At 38.3% G+C, this 18,430-nt stretch overlaps 1 protein-coding gene across 1 annotated transcript; it reads right to left on the bottom strand.

Annotated features, from left to right (window-relative positions):
* Positions 1 to 2,885: 2,885 nt before the first annotated feature.
* Positions 2,886 to 17,287, bottom strand: map2k2a (mitogen-activated protein kinase kinase 2a). The gene is made up of 11 exons (XM_086161913.1): positions 16,623 to 17,287; positions 16,208 to 16,418; positions 14,316 to 14,462; positions 14,085 to 14,162; positions 11,959 to 12,010; positions 7,052 to 7,176; positions 6,474 to 6,687; positions 6,301 to 6,365; positions 6,148 to 6,209; positions 4,817 to 4,862; positions 2,886 to 4,719 (listed from the first exon to the last, which is right to left on the bottom strand). The coding sequence occupies exons 1-11, from the start codon at positions 16,709 to 16,711 to the stop codon at positions 4,609 to 4,611; spliced, it is 1,200 nt and encodes a 399-aa protein (XP_086018039.1). The 5' UTR covers positions 16,712 to 17,287; the 3' UTR covers positions 2,886 to 4,608.
* Positions 17,288 to 18,430: the final 1,143 nt, after the last annotated feature.

Below are 18,430 nucleotides of genomic sequence, written 5' to 3' on the forward strand. Positions count from 1 at the left end.
CGGGCTGAATTATACACTACAGTATGTTGCTAGCAGGCTGCCAGGTATTAAAGTACAGAGCAGCCATGAAACAGGGCCGAACGTCACATGAAAAAATTTGGAAACATATTAGCCTAAAATGTCAGAGTAATACCCAAACATCCACAGAGGTAGATCTCTCTTGCAAGTTCAGCGTCAAGTGACATTTCAGACCCACATAAAACTCCTGACCTAAATTATGACTTACTCCAATTCTAAACAGTCGAATGTCACTAAAACATGCCCTGCGCACAAAGCGCACAACTTTGCCTACATCTCATCTTTCACCGTCTAGAAAAAAGTTGGTACAACCACTGATGCCTTGTCCAACTCAACTTTTTATTTAGTCACCCCTTTACCTCGTTCAATGCCTAACACCCATTCTCCAACACCGCCACCACCTTCTTCTCCTTCTCATCCTTTAAGTGCTTCCACCTGCCTGAAAAGTTAATGCTTTGAACACATCCAGTAAACTTTATCTGAAGACCTCCCTCAGATAGCAAGCTGTATAGAGGAAGTACTTTAAGAAGATTAAAAAAAAAGAGGAACCTTCACTAGTGACTACTGCTGCGACCCACCTCTCCTCTCCTCTTAGCCCCCCCCCACCGCTCTCCTTTCTGCCCCCCTCCCTCATTCCTCCCTCTCTCCTCATCTGCCCAGCTCCCTATCTGGTCGACAGGCCCAGGACAGACAGCGAGGGATGGCGAGGTGCCTTTAGCTCACCTGCGATGGCCGTGGTAGTGCTTGTTGTGGTTTAGCTCAGCCCTCTCCTCTCCTCCTCTCTGGAGCCCTCTCTCTTCCCCTGTCAGTGTTGTGCAGCTTAAAGCCCTGTATGCGCTAACCAAGCAGCAGCAGATCAACTCAATTCCCTTCCTGGTTTCTGGAGGGCAAAGAGGTCCCTCCCTTTCTCTCTCTCTTTCTCACTGACTCTCTCTCCCTCTCTCTTAAAGAAACAGCACTTCCCCTCCATCTCCTCCCCCTTCTCCCCCTGTCAAGGAAAACTAAAGTGGAAATTTCTGTGTGCTGAAAACTGGATAGCTTTCAGAATCATAAAAAAAAATCATACATAAAGTAAATCATTAACCCATGCCTTCCCACCGTGTGTTTTTACCATGATTGTCAGCCTGTGATCCCCTTTATGGAGTCACTGCATTCAAATGATTCGTAACTATAAAGTTAAATTACATGTCCTTTTTTTCACCCGCCTCATCTCTCACTATTCTTTTCCTTCCTATGTGAATGGAGTCGCACCCACCCATCCTATTGCCTGAGGTCATTATGTCCCACCCTGAAAGCAAGCCTTAGCAGATTCTAACACATTCAGTAGGGGCTGCCAGCAACCCCCCGGTAGATACTGGCTTGGTCTCTCTAATACCTTCCAAGCTTCAACAGGTGAGATATCAAAAAAGACATTATTGAGTCAGAGTGTCTCAACCATGCAACGGAATGGTGAGTTCCCATGTGTAAATTTACAGCTCATGCACTTGATGTTGCGCCACTTCTAACCGCCTACCCACACACCCCCTCACTGAATGCAAGCCAGCCATTGTGCCACAGAGTGGGATGAAACACAAAATGTATTTGATGACTCTGATGCACATTGAACCTTCTCAACAACCTTCTAAATACATTTTTAATTTGAAATGTTTTTTTAATTTACAATTGACTGTTAAGAATTGCCTTTTCCCTGCAGTCTAATCTGAGGACAGAGCAGCAGGGCTCTGTATGGATCACCATGCACAGGAAAACGAGAAGCTGGATAGCAAGAGGCAGAGGCATGCCCTTTCCCTAGATGGCACTGTTCAGCTGCAAAAACACAGGGGAGTTCCGGTTTTGAAACTACAAAACCACTAATGAACTGCAGTATATGGACATCTGGTGTCTCCTCTTGATACAGTGTACTTTGTGAGTAAGGTGGAGTCACAGGAAAGACAAATACAATGATATGCACTCAAATTTAGTCATGCTATGTGACTTAAAACATAAAGATTTGCTGCCGACTCATTTTACTTTTTTTCTTCGGGGGGGGGACCCATTTCATGAAAGACTTAGGCTGAACATGTTATGAAAACGCCACCTAGAGTTTGAAATAAACTGGTGTGACCCTGGTCCAAACAAATAAAATCTGCGTACCTGCTCAGTCTGGATCATAGTCATTAAATTTGCAGCGTTTTGAAGTTATATTAAAAAAACACAACTCAATTATTAGTCTTGAAATTAACACGCCATTCATGTAGATATTCAAATACATTATCAGCAGAGTGTATGTAACCCAAAATAACTTAATAAAAACTAGAGGATGATCAAAAATAAACAAATGGCAATTACGGGGCCTAGCTTTTCAATTTGGAGCAATTTTATGAAATAGGTGGTTAGTAATGTAACTAGAAATTATGGAAATTATACACAACTTAAAAACAGTGTAAGAAGTGATTGTTTTGATTTAAATTCATGAATGGCCCAAATTCTTGATACGTGAAGGCTACCAGAGCTAAAGCTAAGCCAAGAGATGGCTGTTTAACTAACACTGCGTTAACTGTTAAAATAGGCCCATCCGTCCAAACTATCAAACTATAACAAAACGCAGTCTGACGCTATCACTGACTTCGAAGCCTACAGTTTTCAGCTTAATTTCCTTTTCCCCATAGTAGTGGTGTGTCGTTTATTAAAAAATGATTGAATATGCAAATCTTGCGACGATAGTTTAGCTTACCTGTAGCTGCGCTGAATAAATCGCAGGCCCCCCACAAGGCCACAGCAGGTAGACAACCAAGGTAGAGTCTGAAAAAGTCTGTCGTACAATTTTGTATTTTTGATTCGCAGAAAAGACGACTGATGGTTATGTTATACATAACTAAAAACTTACATTCACAAATAAGTTTTATTTTAATCTTTTTATACATTATAACGATATTCAACACATTTTATATAATAATGACTCTTCTCCCTTGTCATTTACATAAATCAAAAAATTTGTATATTAAGACTGCAAAATAGTACTCCTGTAATTTTTGTATATAGCTTTATACAGATACGAGTGACAATGCATCCATTTTGCTTTGAATGAATGCACATTTTGGGGTAATAAGAAAGGGCAGCCATAAGCAGAATACAAGAGCTCTAGCAAGACGGCAGGCTAGCAAAGTAACACCACCACCACATAACCAACACTGATCTGGGTTCAAATGCTCAAAAATCCTGAATTCAAGTAAAAGTTTTGTACTATTCAAAATTTTGCCTCAGTTTCTCCAAAGGTTTACTCAAAGTTAGTTTGCACTTATTTTCAATTTGTTTAAACTGCAGGGACATTTTTCCAATTGAATATCAACCCATTTTTTTTACAAAAACAACATTGGGCTGGTTTTGTCCCAAGAAAAAAACAAAAACAAAAACAAACCAGAAAAAAAAAAAAAACATAGAACCACACGTAGCAGTATTGTGAGCCTAAACACACTTCAAGAGAAAGTACAGACTGACAAAGAAAAGGAAAAAAAAAAGGATATTAGCCAACATGATTGAATTTCATACTGATGTTACAGGTTTTTCACCAGCCGATCACCCGGGACATAATCTCAGGAAAAAAAATAAAAATAAAATTAAAAAAGAAAATCACATACAGTATAAGAAAGATAAACCATGCTATAGCATCTCATGAATATATTTTGATAATTGTTTACTCAATATCAGTAAAGACTTTGAGACATATTAACAGGCCTCTAAAGCGTCTACTGTCTCCTCCAATCTTAGACAGAGTCGGAGGGAAAAATTGAAATGTAAGAGAAAACAATGCAATGCAATCAGAGTGCGTGTCACTGAATTAAAAAAAACAAAAAACCTTTTAAGTAAATTGATATACTGTTCATAAATGCGTTAACACAAAAAACAGACTTTGAAAACATTTAATCATGAGTACCCTCTTTGGTTTGTGACAGTGTTCCAAAGTCAACTTTGGTGATCACCACAAACTTAAAATATCTCCTAATGTGTCCATTTGTACTGTGCTCTCTTCACACAAAAATTTGATTGCAATATGTCTAGTATTTGCAAGGCCAACTTTTAGCATGAATAATTTCACAAAGGGGGTTTTAAAAGAAAATTTCTGCATTTACTTTTAATAAAATCAATTCTGATTTTGTGAACACATAACAGATTTCTCTCCATTATTTCATGCCCTATAAATCTCTACAGCAGATAAATTATTAAAATACAGTCCCACAAGCCATCAATTGTTTCCATAGAAAAGATTAATACAGAATATTCAACAATACAAAAGACATTTATCAATGAATTCAAATTCAGCTGACACACTGACAGCCCTTCCATGCTCTACATCCTTTGTAGCAGAGTGGAAATGTGAATTGACACTGGCATGGTGAAGCTGTGGTCTTACAGTACATTGACGGGCCCTGCTGCTGCTACTGCTTGAGAAAAACAAAACAAAAAAAATGAAGCGAAGCCAAAACTGGTTTACTCAAAAACAAAAAACAAAATGAAAGTCCAAATGTGAGATGAACTGTGTATGTACAGTATTATGTATGTGTAGGGAAGCAAGACCCAGAGGTGTGGCAGGGCAGTCAGTCAGGGGCCTGTTCACTCAGTGCTGCGGGTAGGAGTACTTGGCTGGTTGAGGCTCATGGTTTTACACAACCAGCCGGCAAAGTCCACTTCTTCCACTTCTGATCGCTTAATGAAAGTGTGACTCTGAAGACAATAAATCAAAGCTCATTTTATACAGCTGACTGAATTGCAACCAAATACATAGATTTAAGCAACCTGAAGACGTGTTTAAGATACATACCATCAGCATTTTCAGATCTGCCCTCTCAGCTGGGTTTTTGATCAAACTGCACACACAAAAGATTGGTAAACAAAATTTTGACAATAAAACACCATTTCTCCAATTTTCCCAATGGGAAAGTAATATATCATCTTCTGAGGTAGCATTGGGAGATAAGAACATTTTCTATCACTGTATCACTCAGATCACTTTTAAAGCATGACTTTTCATAAAACTAGTTATTTTAAGCAAAAAAGCCAAACACCAATTCAGTGGCAGATAAATATTGGTATGTTATTGCTAACAATGTGGAAATTTCAAACATGTGAACTTGATCCTGCAGTACATTTGTAAACATTTCACTTCAAACAAAACCTCTCAGATAAAGCCATTTCTTTAAGCTATGGACAAATTACTGTTACTCTGGATCTCTTGAGGTAATTCCATCTACATTCTGGGAAGCAAACAAACTTTCAACTTTAGCAGACATGATCATGTTGCTATGGCCTGGTTGAATTATACCTCCAAATATGAAATGAAATCATTTCAATCTATTAATGTCACAACAAGTTAACCTGGGTGACAGTCCCTAAGTGATTGATAGATTTCATGAACGTTATGTACATGGAAGACTGAACTCTGGATCTCTTCCAAATTTAATATATTATGTGTATTTGCCTATCTTTTATTTGTGGACAAGGAGGCAACTGTGCAGGGGTTTTTATTCCACATGAGAGCAAATGGTTCTATGAAAAAATTAAGTGAAACTGGGTCAGATATGACTAGAATGTTACTTCTGAGAGCTGCAGTACAACCAGCTGTTTTAGCCAGTGCCTGCACTTGATTTGCCCATGTGAGGCATTGCCTTGTGGAAAATATATTTCTGCAGTGTGTACGAGTCAGTCGTGAATTTATGGCTTTGCCTCATCATCATCCTAGGTCTTATCTACTCTAACAACAGGTTTCTACACACATAACGAACCAAAATAGTCTTTGAGGTTTCATGTCATTTGAAGATTCTAGCCTAACATTTTCACCATAACATCACGTACACCCAAACTACCACTACCACTTCAACTACCACTGCTGGAACCATGTTCCACTACCATTTATTCAAAGCATTCTAAGATACAATTTAATTGTTCCTAATTACCACTGCATGGTAATAGCACTACAAGCTCTAGGACCACTTTTATATTTGGCAAATTGAGGATCTTTCTGTACAGTAACTAACAAACCAACAATTAAGAAAAAAAACATCTCTTTAGCATTACAACTAGATCAACTCTCTACATTCTGCTGACAAGGGTAAACAAGTGAACCATGTTTTTATTTAACTTTTAATTTCTCACCATTTTGTGACAAAGTCTTGGAAGTCATTTGTAAAGACACCATGTGGTAGCTTGGGAGGTGGCTGTTGAAAGGACAAAATATCAAATATGAAAAACATCATAATAAAGTCAGACATTTGTGGTTGGCTGGTAGGTAGAGCCATAAATACACACCTCATTAACAATATAATCCAAAAGTTCAAAGATGGCCATGGCAGGTCGACTATCTATCCCATGTCCTGTGGAGGAGTTGCATGTCATGGACACAGTTATGATAATTTCGTCATAATCAAAATCAGCCCTTGAGAATGCTCTAGGAAGGTATAATAGGGTTTTGCACTTCGTACCACTCGCAGGCTTTCCTGGTGGTCTTGGCCTCTGCGTGTTGGTGTGAGGCTCTCCCTCAGCCCCGTCAAGAACAGCCCGTCCAAAGATGGCTTCCAGTTCTTTGGCGTCTGGTGGGGGGATGGGGTAGCGGCCAATTGCCAACTCCACCAGAGACAGACCCATGCTCCATACGTCAGATTGAACGGAATAATGAGTGCCCTGCAGTCTCTCCGGCTGTTGAGGAACACACAAGTACGTCAGAGGGAGATGGTAAGGCCCAGATGGTCAGGTAGAGTCAAGTAGGTGAAGGGAGTGGGTTTGAAAAAGGGGTTAGCGGTTTTTGTCTTTGCATCTACCAGGTGTCAAACACAGGGAAAGAAGGACGAGAATGCGCGAACACGATAACTTATGTGTTTGCCAAAGAACTCTTTCCTGGGTATAGTCCTCAGATCTTGGCAGAGGTGGAAGGGAGGGCCGGGAGAAAGGAAGGCAGAGGGCGGGGCAAGCGAACAAGAGCAATGTGAGAAAAGAGCAGAAGGAAAGTGGGTATAGGGCCAGAAGAAAAGGGGTGGGGGTGCAACATGCAGAGCTGACTCACAGACATGTAGGAGCGTGTTCCAACAAAGGAGTTGGCCATGGAATCTATGAGCTGGCCGCTGACACCAAAGTCACACAGCTTGATCTCCCCCCGAGAGTTGACTAGGATGTTGGAGGGCTTGACATCTATGAGGCAAATAGGACATGGTAAAAGACATTTATTCTCATTTCCAGCAAGACTTCTAATTCTACCATTTTGACCAGTCACTCCTTCTGACAATTAGGGAAAACAATTTTTTTGAACTGTCAGATTTAGAGGGGGTGTTAGTTAGCTGGAACACAGAGACAAATATGTGTACGTAGTTAAAGACATGATTATGAATGTGTGACAACAGACCTTTTCACATGAACCCTATATAGGAGATTGTTCTATACACTTGCCGACTGGAAACATTTAAGTTCAGATGGGTTCAGGAAATATGACATGATGCATAACACTATTCACATAACCTGTTTATAAATTGCTCTCATACAAACACATCTCTTGCAGTTCATTTCAAGTGTGCAATGGATTCAATGTAAATCTTTTTTTGGATTAGAAAATTGATAGAAAATGATCTACCTGACTTTATTCGGGAGAATTGTTCCAGAATTTATACATATGCCAAACATGATTTTTTTTCTTGCTTCATTTTAAGTCAGTTCAACTCACTGTTCATGGCTGTAGTGCATGTGTGGAGGGTTTATTGAGTACTTTTTTCCTGGGGAAATAAGACTAATCGATGAAGTAAACCATAATCTTGACCTCAGATAAAGGGGGGTATTGTGGGATGCTTGATGCATCTCTTTTATGACACTACTGCTGTGTGCAGGCAAAGGCAGCATTCAGAGTGCTCAGTCAATCACTCTAGGCTATGCACTGGTGTTCAAGTATAATTCAGTGATCCATTTGTGAAAGTCATGTTGTGAACCCAAATTGCTCTCCAGAACGTGTTGGTAAAATAAGAAAACACTGCGCCCTCACACTCATCTACTTTGTTGCTTGCTCTTGACAGTATTACACACCATTAGAAATGCCATCAAAGCAGCATCAGTCTGTCGTCCACCTTCAAAGTATTTCTAATAAAACAAATTGACTAGTTAGGTCAAAAGATGGAATGTGAAAAGGCTTAAAATGACTTCTTAGTGGAGTGACGACTGGAGAGGGATATTTAGCTGCACTGACAAAAAATGAATCTTCCAACCTTCTCCAACTCAGATGATCCCACCAGCTCTACAATGTGTCTGTTCTCTGCTTTATCCTGTGTACTACGCAGACCCAATGTTATAACACCTTTCTTAGGACTGTTATAGCACAAAGTCATTGTCATCTGTTAGAACAGAAATATGCCTCCTGGATGAGAAAAAAAAACATCTTGAAAAAATTAACCACGCACAGTCAACACAATAAAATTTATCAACAAGTACCATAAGGTGGATGGCTGAAAATCTTCAGAAACACTGTGAAAGTGTTTCAAATGTTTTTTGTAATAAGGTGCAATATTTGGTACATTAAGTCTCCTTTAAAGAAATGATGTTAGATGAAACTAACTTCAAAGCTGAACTTAGGCTTTTACTGATTTGTCTTCAAGAAAACCAGGGACTGTCTTCAATTCAAAGAATTAAAAACAAAAAAAGATGAAATGTTTTTAGTTTAACAGGCTATGAAAACATTGGCTCATATTATTTTGAAATGTGTTTCCTCAAGTATTTATACTGAAGCCATAATGTGATTTGAGTTGTTTTTTACAGCAATTCCTAATACCCTCACAGCAAATATGACTGCTAATCAGGTTAGCAAAATTTAACAACTGTGCTTCAGAAAGCATGACAAAACCAATGAAAACCCTTTTTTTCTCTTAACAGATCACACTTGTTTGTTACTGTATTTTAGGGCCTGTTGGAAAAGTGATCACGTTAACAGATTCGCTGGCGTGGTCTTTTTGAACTCGTCAAACTGCTTAGGAAAACAGATGAGTGGAAGAGAATGCTAAACATAGGTACATGCACATACACAGAAACACAATTTCACATCAGTGCAATTCAGTGAATAAAGCTCATATATTAACAACTACATAAAATCTAATTGTGTACCATTAGTAATTGCAAGACACTGTCTTAACTTTCTAGCATCAGTCAATGAGACATAAATCCATATGAGTATTTAAGAAGGACAACCTTTACAATTTTAAATAATTGCTTTATCTGGCATGATGAACACATGCCAAATGTGTGTACTGAGTGGTGAGGCTTGGATGTAGTTCTTGCTGAGCTGCTGTTCTAAGCAAGTCCTTCAGAATTCTCGCAATAAAGAGCATCCAGCAAAATAATGGGGTAAGACCAAGACCTGCACTCTATCCCCTGTGGTGTGTTTGACCTCCTCCTACAAGCCAAGGACATGTGAGCAGTGACTGAGAAAGGGGTGGCATGAATGACTGGGTGAAGTATAGTGAGGGACGTGAAGGGAGGGGTCAACAGGGCGAGGCTGGAATATAATCACATCAGAGAGGCTTTAATTACTGCCTGAGCTAACAGACAACACAGCTCAAGAGTACAACTGACCCCATAGTATGGTGAAACTTCACTGCACAACACATGACTGACAACTGCTTTTAGTATTTATTTTAGCCAAGAAAGAAAACAAACAAACAAAAAAACCCTCAGATTTTTTCCTTCTATTCTTGTGTATATTTAATTACTTTCTCATGCATAGGCCATGAGTTTCTAATAATTCATCCCTTCATATTTTAATTGCACATGCAAAATACAAAAATACATTATTTACCATTTTCTCTTTCAATCATTAACTTAAAAAAGACTATTACAGATTTTAAGTGTGTAGCAGCAAAATTTTTACACTTCTACACATATAAAAGGCAGTAGAGGTTGTTACAGAATCAACACATTAAAATTAACTATTGTTTTAACACATATCAGAAAGTACGTGCAATTCAAAGCACAAATTCCAACAAAGAAACAACATGAAAAGACATCTAAAATTTCAAAAAAGTCTAATTGGTATAGTAATAATTTTGAAAGAATATAAAATTAAGGTGCAACAGGCATTAAATCCAGGTGAAAAGTAGTGCAGCTCTATACAACTGTGAAACACAATTTTTAGGACTGTGTAAAATCTTGTCCAGTTCTAGGCTAATGTGTATAAATTAGCCTTTGGTTTTATTTTGAAATATAGTGTCTTTTCTATACTTGTCTAATATCAATAGTGCCTTTTTCCTAGAGATCCCACACCAGTGCCCCAACAATGACCCCACTGATGTGACTCTGTTTAAACAGAGGGAAACAAAGCAGGCGTGTTGCCCCTCTGGCATGTGTTTTATAGCGTTCCGCAACAGAGATGCAAGGTGTTAATATAATAGCATTGCTCATTGAAATGGACTGTCTTCTGTTTACACAGGATGCAATATGGCTATGTGACTACCTATCATACTAGCTGAGATAGAAGGACCACTCCATCTCCATGCATTTTTAAACAGCGCAATAGTTGTGGTTTGAAGGGAAAGGGTAAACATGGCTTTTATGAGGTTTGATCTGAAGTTTTGTGAAACGTTTGACAAAAGCTAAATCACCAGAAAAGTAAATTCCCATCAACTTGCAACAGGTAACCATAGTTCTCTTAAAAGTAATTGTAGTAGTAAAGTAAGGTGGTTTGGCTTTTAGTAGCTACAATCTCGGTTACGTAGCTTCAAGAATTTGACAGAAATCGAATCCATCAACTGGCCCTATCTTTAATTTTATGCTCAACTTCATGTATTTTTGCCCATCTTTATTTATTTAAAAGGCCAGGAATTAAGGCTATACTATTATAGGTACCACATTCAATACGTTTAGTTCCATGATCACACCTCAACCCCAATTTAACTCAATTTCTACCCTACAGCACACACATAACAAACCAAACTTTTCAAAAATATTATTCCACAATAGCTGCTTTGAGTCAAATACAACTGAGGTAATACCATACGTGTAAAAACAGCATAAGTGTGCAGCATATGTTCAGGTGGTCAAACTAGTGCTTATCACTGGCAGATGCAATGTCTGTCTACTGTATCTGTATCTGTCTACTGCCAACAAACATGCTTTCAAACTATTTTCAAGTTTCACACACACACACACACACACACACACACACACACACACACACACACACACACACACACACACACACACACACACACACACACGTTTTCAGTAAAGTGAAAAATAGTTTAAACTCCTCAAAGTTTGTACAGATATGTAATTATGATCCACCTTTCAATTCTTAAGTCATATCTGATACATGAAGACAACGGAAAGAGTCAAGATGGTAGTTAACAGTATTGCCCACTCCTCCTCATCTAAGCAGCTGCCTCCTGTCAGAGGCTTCTGATAAATTCCTAACACAAAGCAACTTTTTCCCTTAAGTTGTGAAACTCCTTTACTCATAGCTACAGTCAATTTACATGGTTCCACAATTCAGTATTTATAACCCTAATGCATATGTGACAGGTCTGGAAATTTCAACTTTTTTAAAATTATTTTTTTAAACCCTGTTCATTTTTTCCCCCTGCCACATCCATCCCAAATCAGATTTACCTACAAGACTTAAAACATGTCAGTAACTTTCACTGCACCATGGTGTTGATGTATGGAAACATTACCTTTTGTAATGTATCCTAGCAAAAATTCTGGAGTGAAGATGACATGATTCATACTTACAGGTAAGTCAGGTAAAACTGTACAATAAACCATTACATTAAATACAGTTCGGCTGAGTTTCAAAACAAAGCCAAAAAATGAACACAGATGTTTCCACAAGTTGTGAATAAATGTGCAACAACTATGTTTTAATGTTTTTTTTTTTTTTTTTTTTTTTTTTAATTCAAGACTGTGACTTCCCAGAAAAACCTAATGTGCCAAAACAATTTTTACCTCGGTGCATGATCTGATGTTTCTCGCGTAGGTAGGCCAATCCTCTCAAGACCTGGAAACAAATTGATTTAATAATAAAAGAGCACAGATACACAGAGTGTGTCCAAATGAAATCCATGAACAAATTTAAAAATAATTTTAGACATTATAATTTCACTAGGGGTCTAAAAGGGTTCATTAAAATATATTCCCTGATATCTTTACTTGCTCGTGTCTGGACATGACCTATGGTTACATAACACGAATAGGATTACTCAAAATTGATTAGAGGTGGACCTACAAAAAACATGTATAGTCACAAACTGGGAGTCGAACCCTGACTGATTCAAACTTGCTGTGGAAGGAATGTGAAAAATCTGGCAACATGGATATGGCATGGATACGTCAAGTTTTTAAATTGTGTTAATTCTAAGTCTCATAATCAGAGAACGACTTTGCGCACGTGCATACATGCATGGGAAAAAGAAAATATAAAAGGACTTTACAGAGTTATGGTAGGAATGATATTGGAACCAAGACAAAACATTCCATCGACAGAAGATCAGCACAGACCAGTTGCCTGGTATTTCAGGGGCACACCATGGTATCTCTCCTCAAGGAGTATGAAGCTTTTTCATATATTTGTAGAGATGTAACAAATCACAGCTGTAAAGGTTAAATCAATATCGCGAAATTATACAAGTTAAGAGGTGGTTGAGACATGTGCTTATTGTCTGTAATTATGGACAAGCATTTGTCTTGGGATTATACAGTGACTATTTGCCTGGATTTTTTACCAGTGAAATTGACTGTAGGAAATAATTTACCGTAAATTCTGGCATAAAAACTGGTCTTTTTTTTTCACAAAAAATTGGGTTAATTTATGTATTTTTAAAGGGTAATTAAAGTTGCTTCCTTCTACCAACACCATCACAGTGGACAAGTGAAACTGTTTAAGCAAACACAATCGCATTTACAATAATCTCAAGATCAGCCATTTTGCACTTTTTGCACACACCCCCATCATGAAAAAGAGGCGCAGAAATACTTTTGAGTTGAAAGCGATCAGTCTGGCTGTCAAAGGAAAAAGAGCTGCTGCACTTAAGTTCAGCATGTGTTCTGAAAAAAAAAACATTTGCATTATGGAGATGCAATGTATGTAGCTGTGGATGTGACTGTCACTTATTTAATTAAAAGTTTTCAAAAAAATCTTTCTGGTAACATTTTGCTGCGTTAATATCTCATTTTTCAACGGGGACACGGGTTTGCTTTTAGACGATTGTGGCTAATTAATGCACAAATTTTTTGTCTTTTAAAAATTAGTAGGTGGAGCCTATATATTGGTACGCTCTGTAGTCCAGAATTTACAGTAAGTACTGTGATGAATGAAAAAAGAAACAGTATCTTTAAATTCTGCGTATCGCTCTCTTGACGAGTTATGACCCAATTTTGCATGAAAATCTTGCTAACTTATTTCAGATACTTGAAGCTAACACCAATTTGTACGTTAAGACCTGACTTGGCAAAAAAAAATTTGAGTTCAACTCAAAAAAAGAGAAAAAGAAAACTAAATACCTACAGCTTTTCACATAGCAACACACTTGTTATAAGCAAAGGCTTTAAGAACTACTTTGTTGTTCTTTTAAAGTAAATATAATGCCCATATACTTCATTTAACCAACTTCAGCAACAGCAGCTACCTTGTGTTAATCTATTGGTTTAATCCTTGTATCAAACCTCCATCTGAAATAATCGCTATTTGTCTGGTATTAGGTAACCTGTTGGAAACTACTGAGAAGGAAGGGGAGACCTGATTTCCATAGTGATAGATCTAGTTGCTTGGCTTTGTCAGACACTGTAAAACGATCCATTAGCAACTTTGTTTTTTTTAAAAACTACACAAAATAAATTATATGCATGATGGATAAGAATAGGAATAGGATAGTCCAAAATGGCTCTGGAGGAAAGCTTTTATTCTTAAAATGTTCGCAACTATTGCGCTGGATTAACTTTAGCACTCGTTGTCCCTGTGCTGAGTTAATGTGTCACTACAATTCAAAATGAAGAATCATTCTTCCAGTTACATAGGTAATTAGGTCATATAAACCTCCCCAAATCTAAACTGAAATGTAATTTGAATTACATACAGCAATGCTAACTTTCCCCAGGATCTCCTCTGGGATTCTTCTGGCTTCCTTTAAGACCTGATCCAAAGATCCACCATCCTGTGAACCCAAAACATAAATTAATATCTAAAAGAAAACATATACATAATCAGTGACATATCTTTTAATTTAAAAGAGATAAGAAAACAATTTTGAACTTATTTATTACTTATATATACATTATACTTATGCATAATGGGCCATGTGTCTCACCATGTGCTCCATACAGATGCTGATCTCTCCATCACTGTAAAAGGCGCCATAGAAGCCAACAATGTAGGGGGAATTGCATTCGTGTAGAACCTGCAGTTCTCTGATTATCTGGTTCCTTATGGCTGGCTTGATTTCCAGGTGAATCAACTGAGACAGGAAAGGATGAACCACAGGCAATAATTCACCCCTTGTGAACAAACCATTATAAGAATTAAGTTATGACCATTATCATCAACACCCTGGAGGGAACAGCTTACACTTAAAGATAGATCACATATGTTAAAAATATCATAAAAGCAAGACACTCAAAACAAAATGTATTAACCATACATTCCATGCAATTGTTATAAGAATAGTTTTCAAGAGAGACTTTACACGTCAGGGTCTTGGATTTGCTCCGGTTGAAAAATCCTGATGCAGTAAGTAATTTCATGAACAATTCTCTCTCATCTATGATATTCCTTATTCTCGGTTGGTAGAGAGGAGGCTGGAATTAGAAGACTGGGTGCTGTGGTATGGGGAAGAATAATGGACCAGGTCACGGAAGTAGGACAAGCAATGTCATGTAAGTGTTTCTAAGTGAATAGGAGGACATTCGAGATGGACATGTTGCAGGATTGGGTACCCTTGGAAGTCTTTATATGTTGCATGGAAGTTGATGAGCATGAGACTATAGGTCTGGGTGTACTGGCTTAATTTCAGGATACAGAGTAATTTGTGCTGGAATGAGTTGAGATTCAAAACCCCTTCATGCACACACAATGGTTTTAGTTTGACTGCTTCATATCAAGTAAATGTCTAGTAAATATGATCTAATAGATTGGATCTGGTTATCCATTGAATCAATGGCACGATAATGGGCAGGGCCAGGAGTGATGGCTTTGCACTAACAACAGCAATAACAGTGTTAGAGGAGGTAAGCCTTTTACTTTTTTTTATTATTGGAGAGAGCTGTGGTCACCTCACCTGCTGCTTACAAACTTTTAGTAATTGTGCATATGAATGTCTTACTCCTTCCATGTCGAAGAGCTAGAAGTGCTTCAATCACTTTTCACTGCTACAGTGTAATAGTTTATTTTTTGGGAGGGGAAAAAAAACACACAAACGAAATACCTCAACAATGAAGTATTGATGTAAATCACTGGAATTGCTTTTTTATGTTTCTTTGTTCACAGCTATTCAAATGAAATCAGTTGATTCGGGGTGTTAACCTACAAGCCTATTCATCAATCTCTATAAATAAATCTAATCACATTGATGAAAAGAAACCATGATTACAATACCACAATTTAGTCAATCTACAGTCTTATGCGTCAAACTTGAGATGAGTTGTTTTGCTGTCCAAGTAGAGATTGCTGCACAACTAGGTCATATTTACCACAGAATGACAGCACTGAAAAGAAATGCTCATAGGCAGATTCAAATTCATAGGCAGTTAATTGACTTCCACTATCAGCTTTCTTTGAATGAAGGAGGTGCCTTGGTGTAAGATTTCCCTGATGCTTTGGTGAGCAGATAGTTTCAGGTACTGTAAACAAATCTAGAAAAGAACGTTCCAGGAAGCTTCTTCCAAAGTCAGTGGCAAGCAGTGCCATGAGAGAGCAACTGTTGCTCCAATAGCATGCGGGCCACCATGAAGCTACTTTAATTTCTATTGTCCTGCTTAGGTAGCAAATATATTTTTTAGCTCTTCGAAAGTGTGTAATATCGAAGTGAGTGTGGCTCCATGATGGTGTCAAAACAGAAATTGAACAAAGAACAGAATCTTAGTCTGTGATAGATATCCAAATCACAATCTTGAATACATGTTTGGACTGTGCTTGCTTTCAGTTTCCTCAAACTGTAATGCCCCATCTGTGGCAGAAACTTCAACAATTATTATATATAGTTACCTTACGAGCCATTACCAAACCCGAGGGTTTATGGCGAACCTTGTTGACCACTCCTCCATTTCCGGCACCCAACTCACATATGGGGTCAAAATCTTCATCTTTAAGCTCTCCAACCTGGGCTTTCTGGGTAAGGAAGGCTTCCAGTCGTTTTCTCTGTTGTTCATCCAAGTCAAGCTCACCTAGTTTCTTCTGTAAGGCCTCAAGGTTGGCTCTGAGAACAGAGATAGTTAGCTCAGCATGGGTTAATACAAAGATTAGGGGAAATGAGTGGCCTACACTTTAACAGTTATGAAAGATGGTAGATAATGTAATGCAGCGGTGAGCATGGTCGTAATGACAACAGCACAATGAGAAAAATATTTCTCTGTAGTCGAGAGCAGTACAATTAAATTCAAGTCATTCCAGGATTACTCACTCAGATGCAGCATCAATGGTGTTTGAGGTGGCCTGCCCTTCTCCAATGGGCGTAATGTTCAGAGGAACGGGTCTTCTTTTGGGAGCCATTTCAGAAACAACCCCTAATCCCTTTCTCAAATAATGTCCTAAGCTGCTGTAAATTGGGCAGCTGTTAAACTTCCCTATTCCTAGATCGATACTGGGTCGAAAAGAGCAACAAGAGCAGAACTAGATTGCTAGTAACTTAGCTAGCTAACGTTAGCAAAGTTAGTATACTTTTGGAAGCATGTCAGTCAGCTACTTTGCCAAAACATATCATGCCCACGTGCTCTTTAAAAGTCGAATCGTCTTCAGGTGCATCTATAGGATCTGGCGTGAGCACATTGTTAGTTTTCCGTTTCTTCTGGGTTATCTACCTGCTGCTACTAGCCATTAGCCACTTATCTGCTAACAGCTAGCACTAACTCCAGGAAAAATGTCTCAGTGCAGTCCCTCGCTTCTCCACTTCACAAAACAGGCCCGCAACGTTTTTACCAGCAGCAGCACCGGAAGATTTGTCTGGCTTCCTTCGTAACACAGCGGCGTCAGAGTTTTAGGGACCTGTACGTGTTTCAGGTCAGAGTGTGAGGCTCTGAATCGAGAAGGGCTTAGGCTCTTACTGGTGGTCGTTCCATACAGGAAGCAGCAGCTGCAGCATCAGACCTGGGTGACACCCACAGGGCAAGCCCTTCTTAGATAACGCGAGACTGAGATCGTCTGCGAAGTTAGAACGAGAATGGCGAAATACATGACATGAACTGCAAGACATAAGCGGTTTCAGTCAAAACCTTCGACGTCTCTGTAAAAACTGCAAGTTTAGACACTCCAGCAAATAATTACCTTCTGCTGCTTTTGTTTAATGGCAATCAGGCTCAAGGCAATACGGCACATTGTCGCCACCCAGTGGCGATAAATGGAAACCACCAAGAGCACACCCCCGTCCCCATAACATAAATGAATATGTAATAAATTCAGTTATTTGGGACACAATAAAACTCGTAATTTTGACAATAACCATTAGAATAGATAAATGAGTTAAAACCTAAACTCTGCAATAATCTTTCAGTGTTAATGACAGTTATTACTGGTCAAATGGACACTTGATTTCAAAGTAAATGGAAAAAAATTACAATGCCTTAAACTTACAATACAATGTAGACTGATAGCACCAAAGAGCTCCACTGAACGCCACAGGAGGTCTTTCCTACCTGAGGCTATCAGACTTTTTCATTCCTCTTCCCTCAGCCGCACGGAATCTTCAATCTTTGTAGTTACTGCTAACAGCTAAGACAATTTATATTTCATTATATTTCTTATTCTTTCTCCTTTCCACTATTATCTATTACTGTTATGTTTTTGCTTGAAACTCTGGCACAACAATTTCCTTCAGGATTAATAAAGTTGTTCTCATCTCGTCTCATCTCTCATACCAGGTTGATGTTATAATTGACCTCAATGCCCAACATTTTGGTGATGTGCCATTCCAATAGATAGTTCAAATGCTCTTTGCATTATTATTATTATTATTATTATTATTATTATTATTATTATTTTAATTCAATGATTGTTGAACATAATGCTCTAAAATCAGGGCTATTATTAGGCATATTGAAAGTGTCAAATACTGCAAAAAAAGTTTGTAGAGCAGGCTGAACAAAATTACAACCTCATTTTTCAATCTGACGCCAGTTGCTCTTGGTTTCATGATGAATTCCAAACGACAGTAATTGTTTGTAGTACTTTCATAGGATGTTAATGATAGACTTGGTTATCCTTGACACTTGATGA

Source organism: Fistularia commersonii, chromosome 16, assembly GCF_037954325.1.
Source record: "Fistularia commersonii isolate RoL2024-O1a breed Wild chromosome 16, RoL_Fcom_v1.0, whole genome shotgun sequence".
Lineage (NCBI taxonomy): Eukaryota > Metazoa > Chordata > Actinopteri > Syngnathiformes > Fistulariidae > Fistularia > Fistularia commersonii.

Excerpts from the sequence above, each read along its gene's own strand:
- map2k2a (XM_086161913.1), bottom strand. The coding sequence starts at position 16,711 with ATGGCTCCCAAAAGAAGACCCGTTCCTCTGAACATTACGCCCATTGGA. Across the intron at positions 14,463-16,207 it reads GTTTGGTAATGGCTCGTAAG|TTGATTCACCTGGAAATCAA; the intron begins GTAACTATATAT and ends TTCCTGTCTCAG. Across the intron at positions 14,163-14,315 it reads GCATCTGTATGGAGCACATG|GATGGTGGATCTTTGGATCA; the intron begins GTGAGACACATG and ends TTGGGTTCACAG.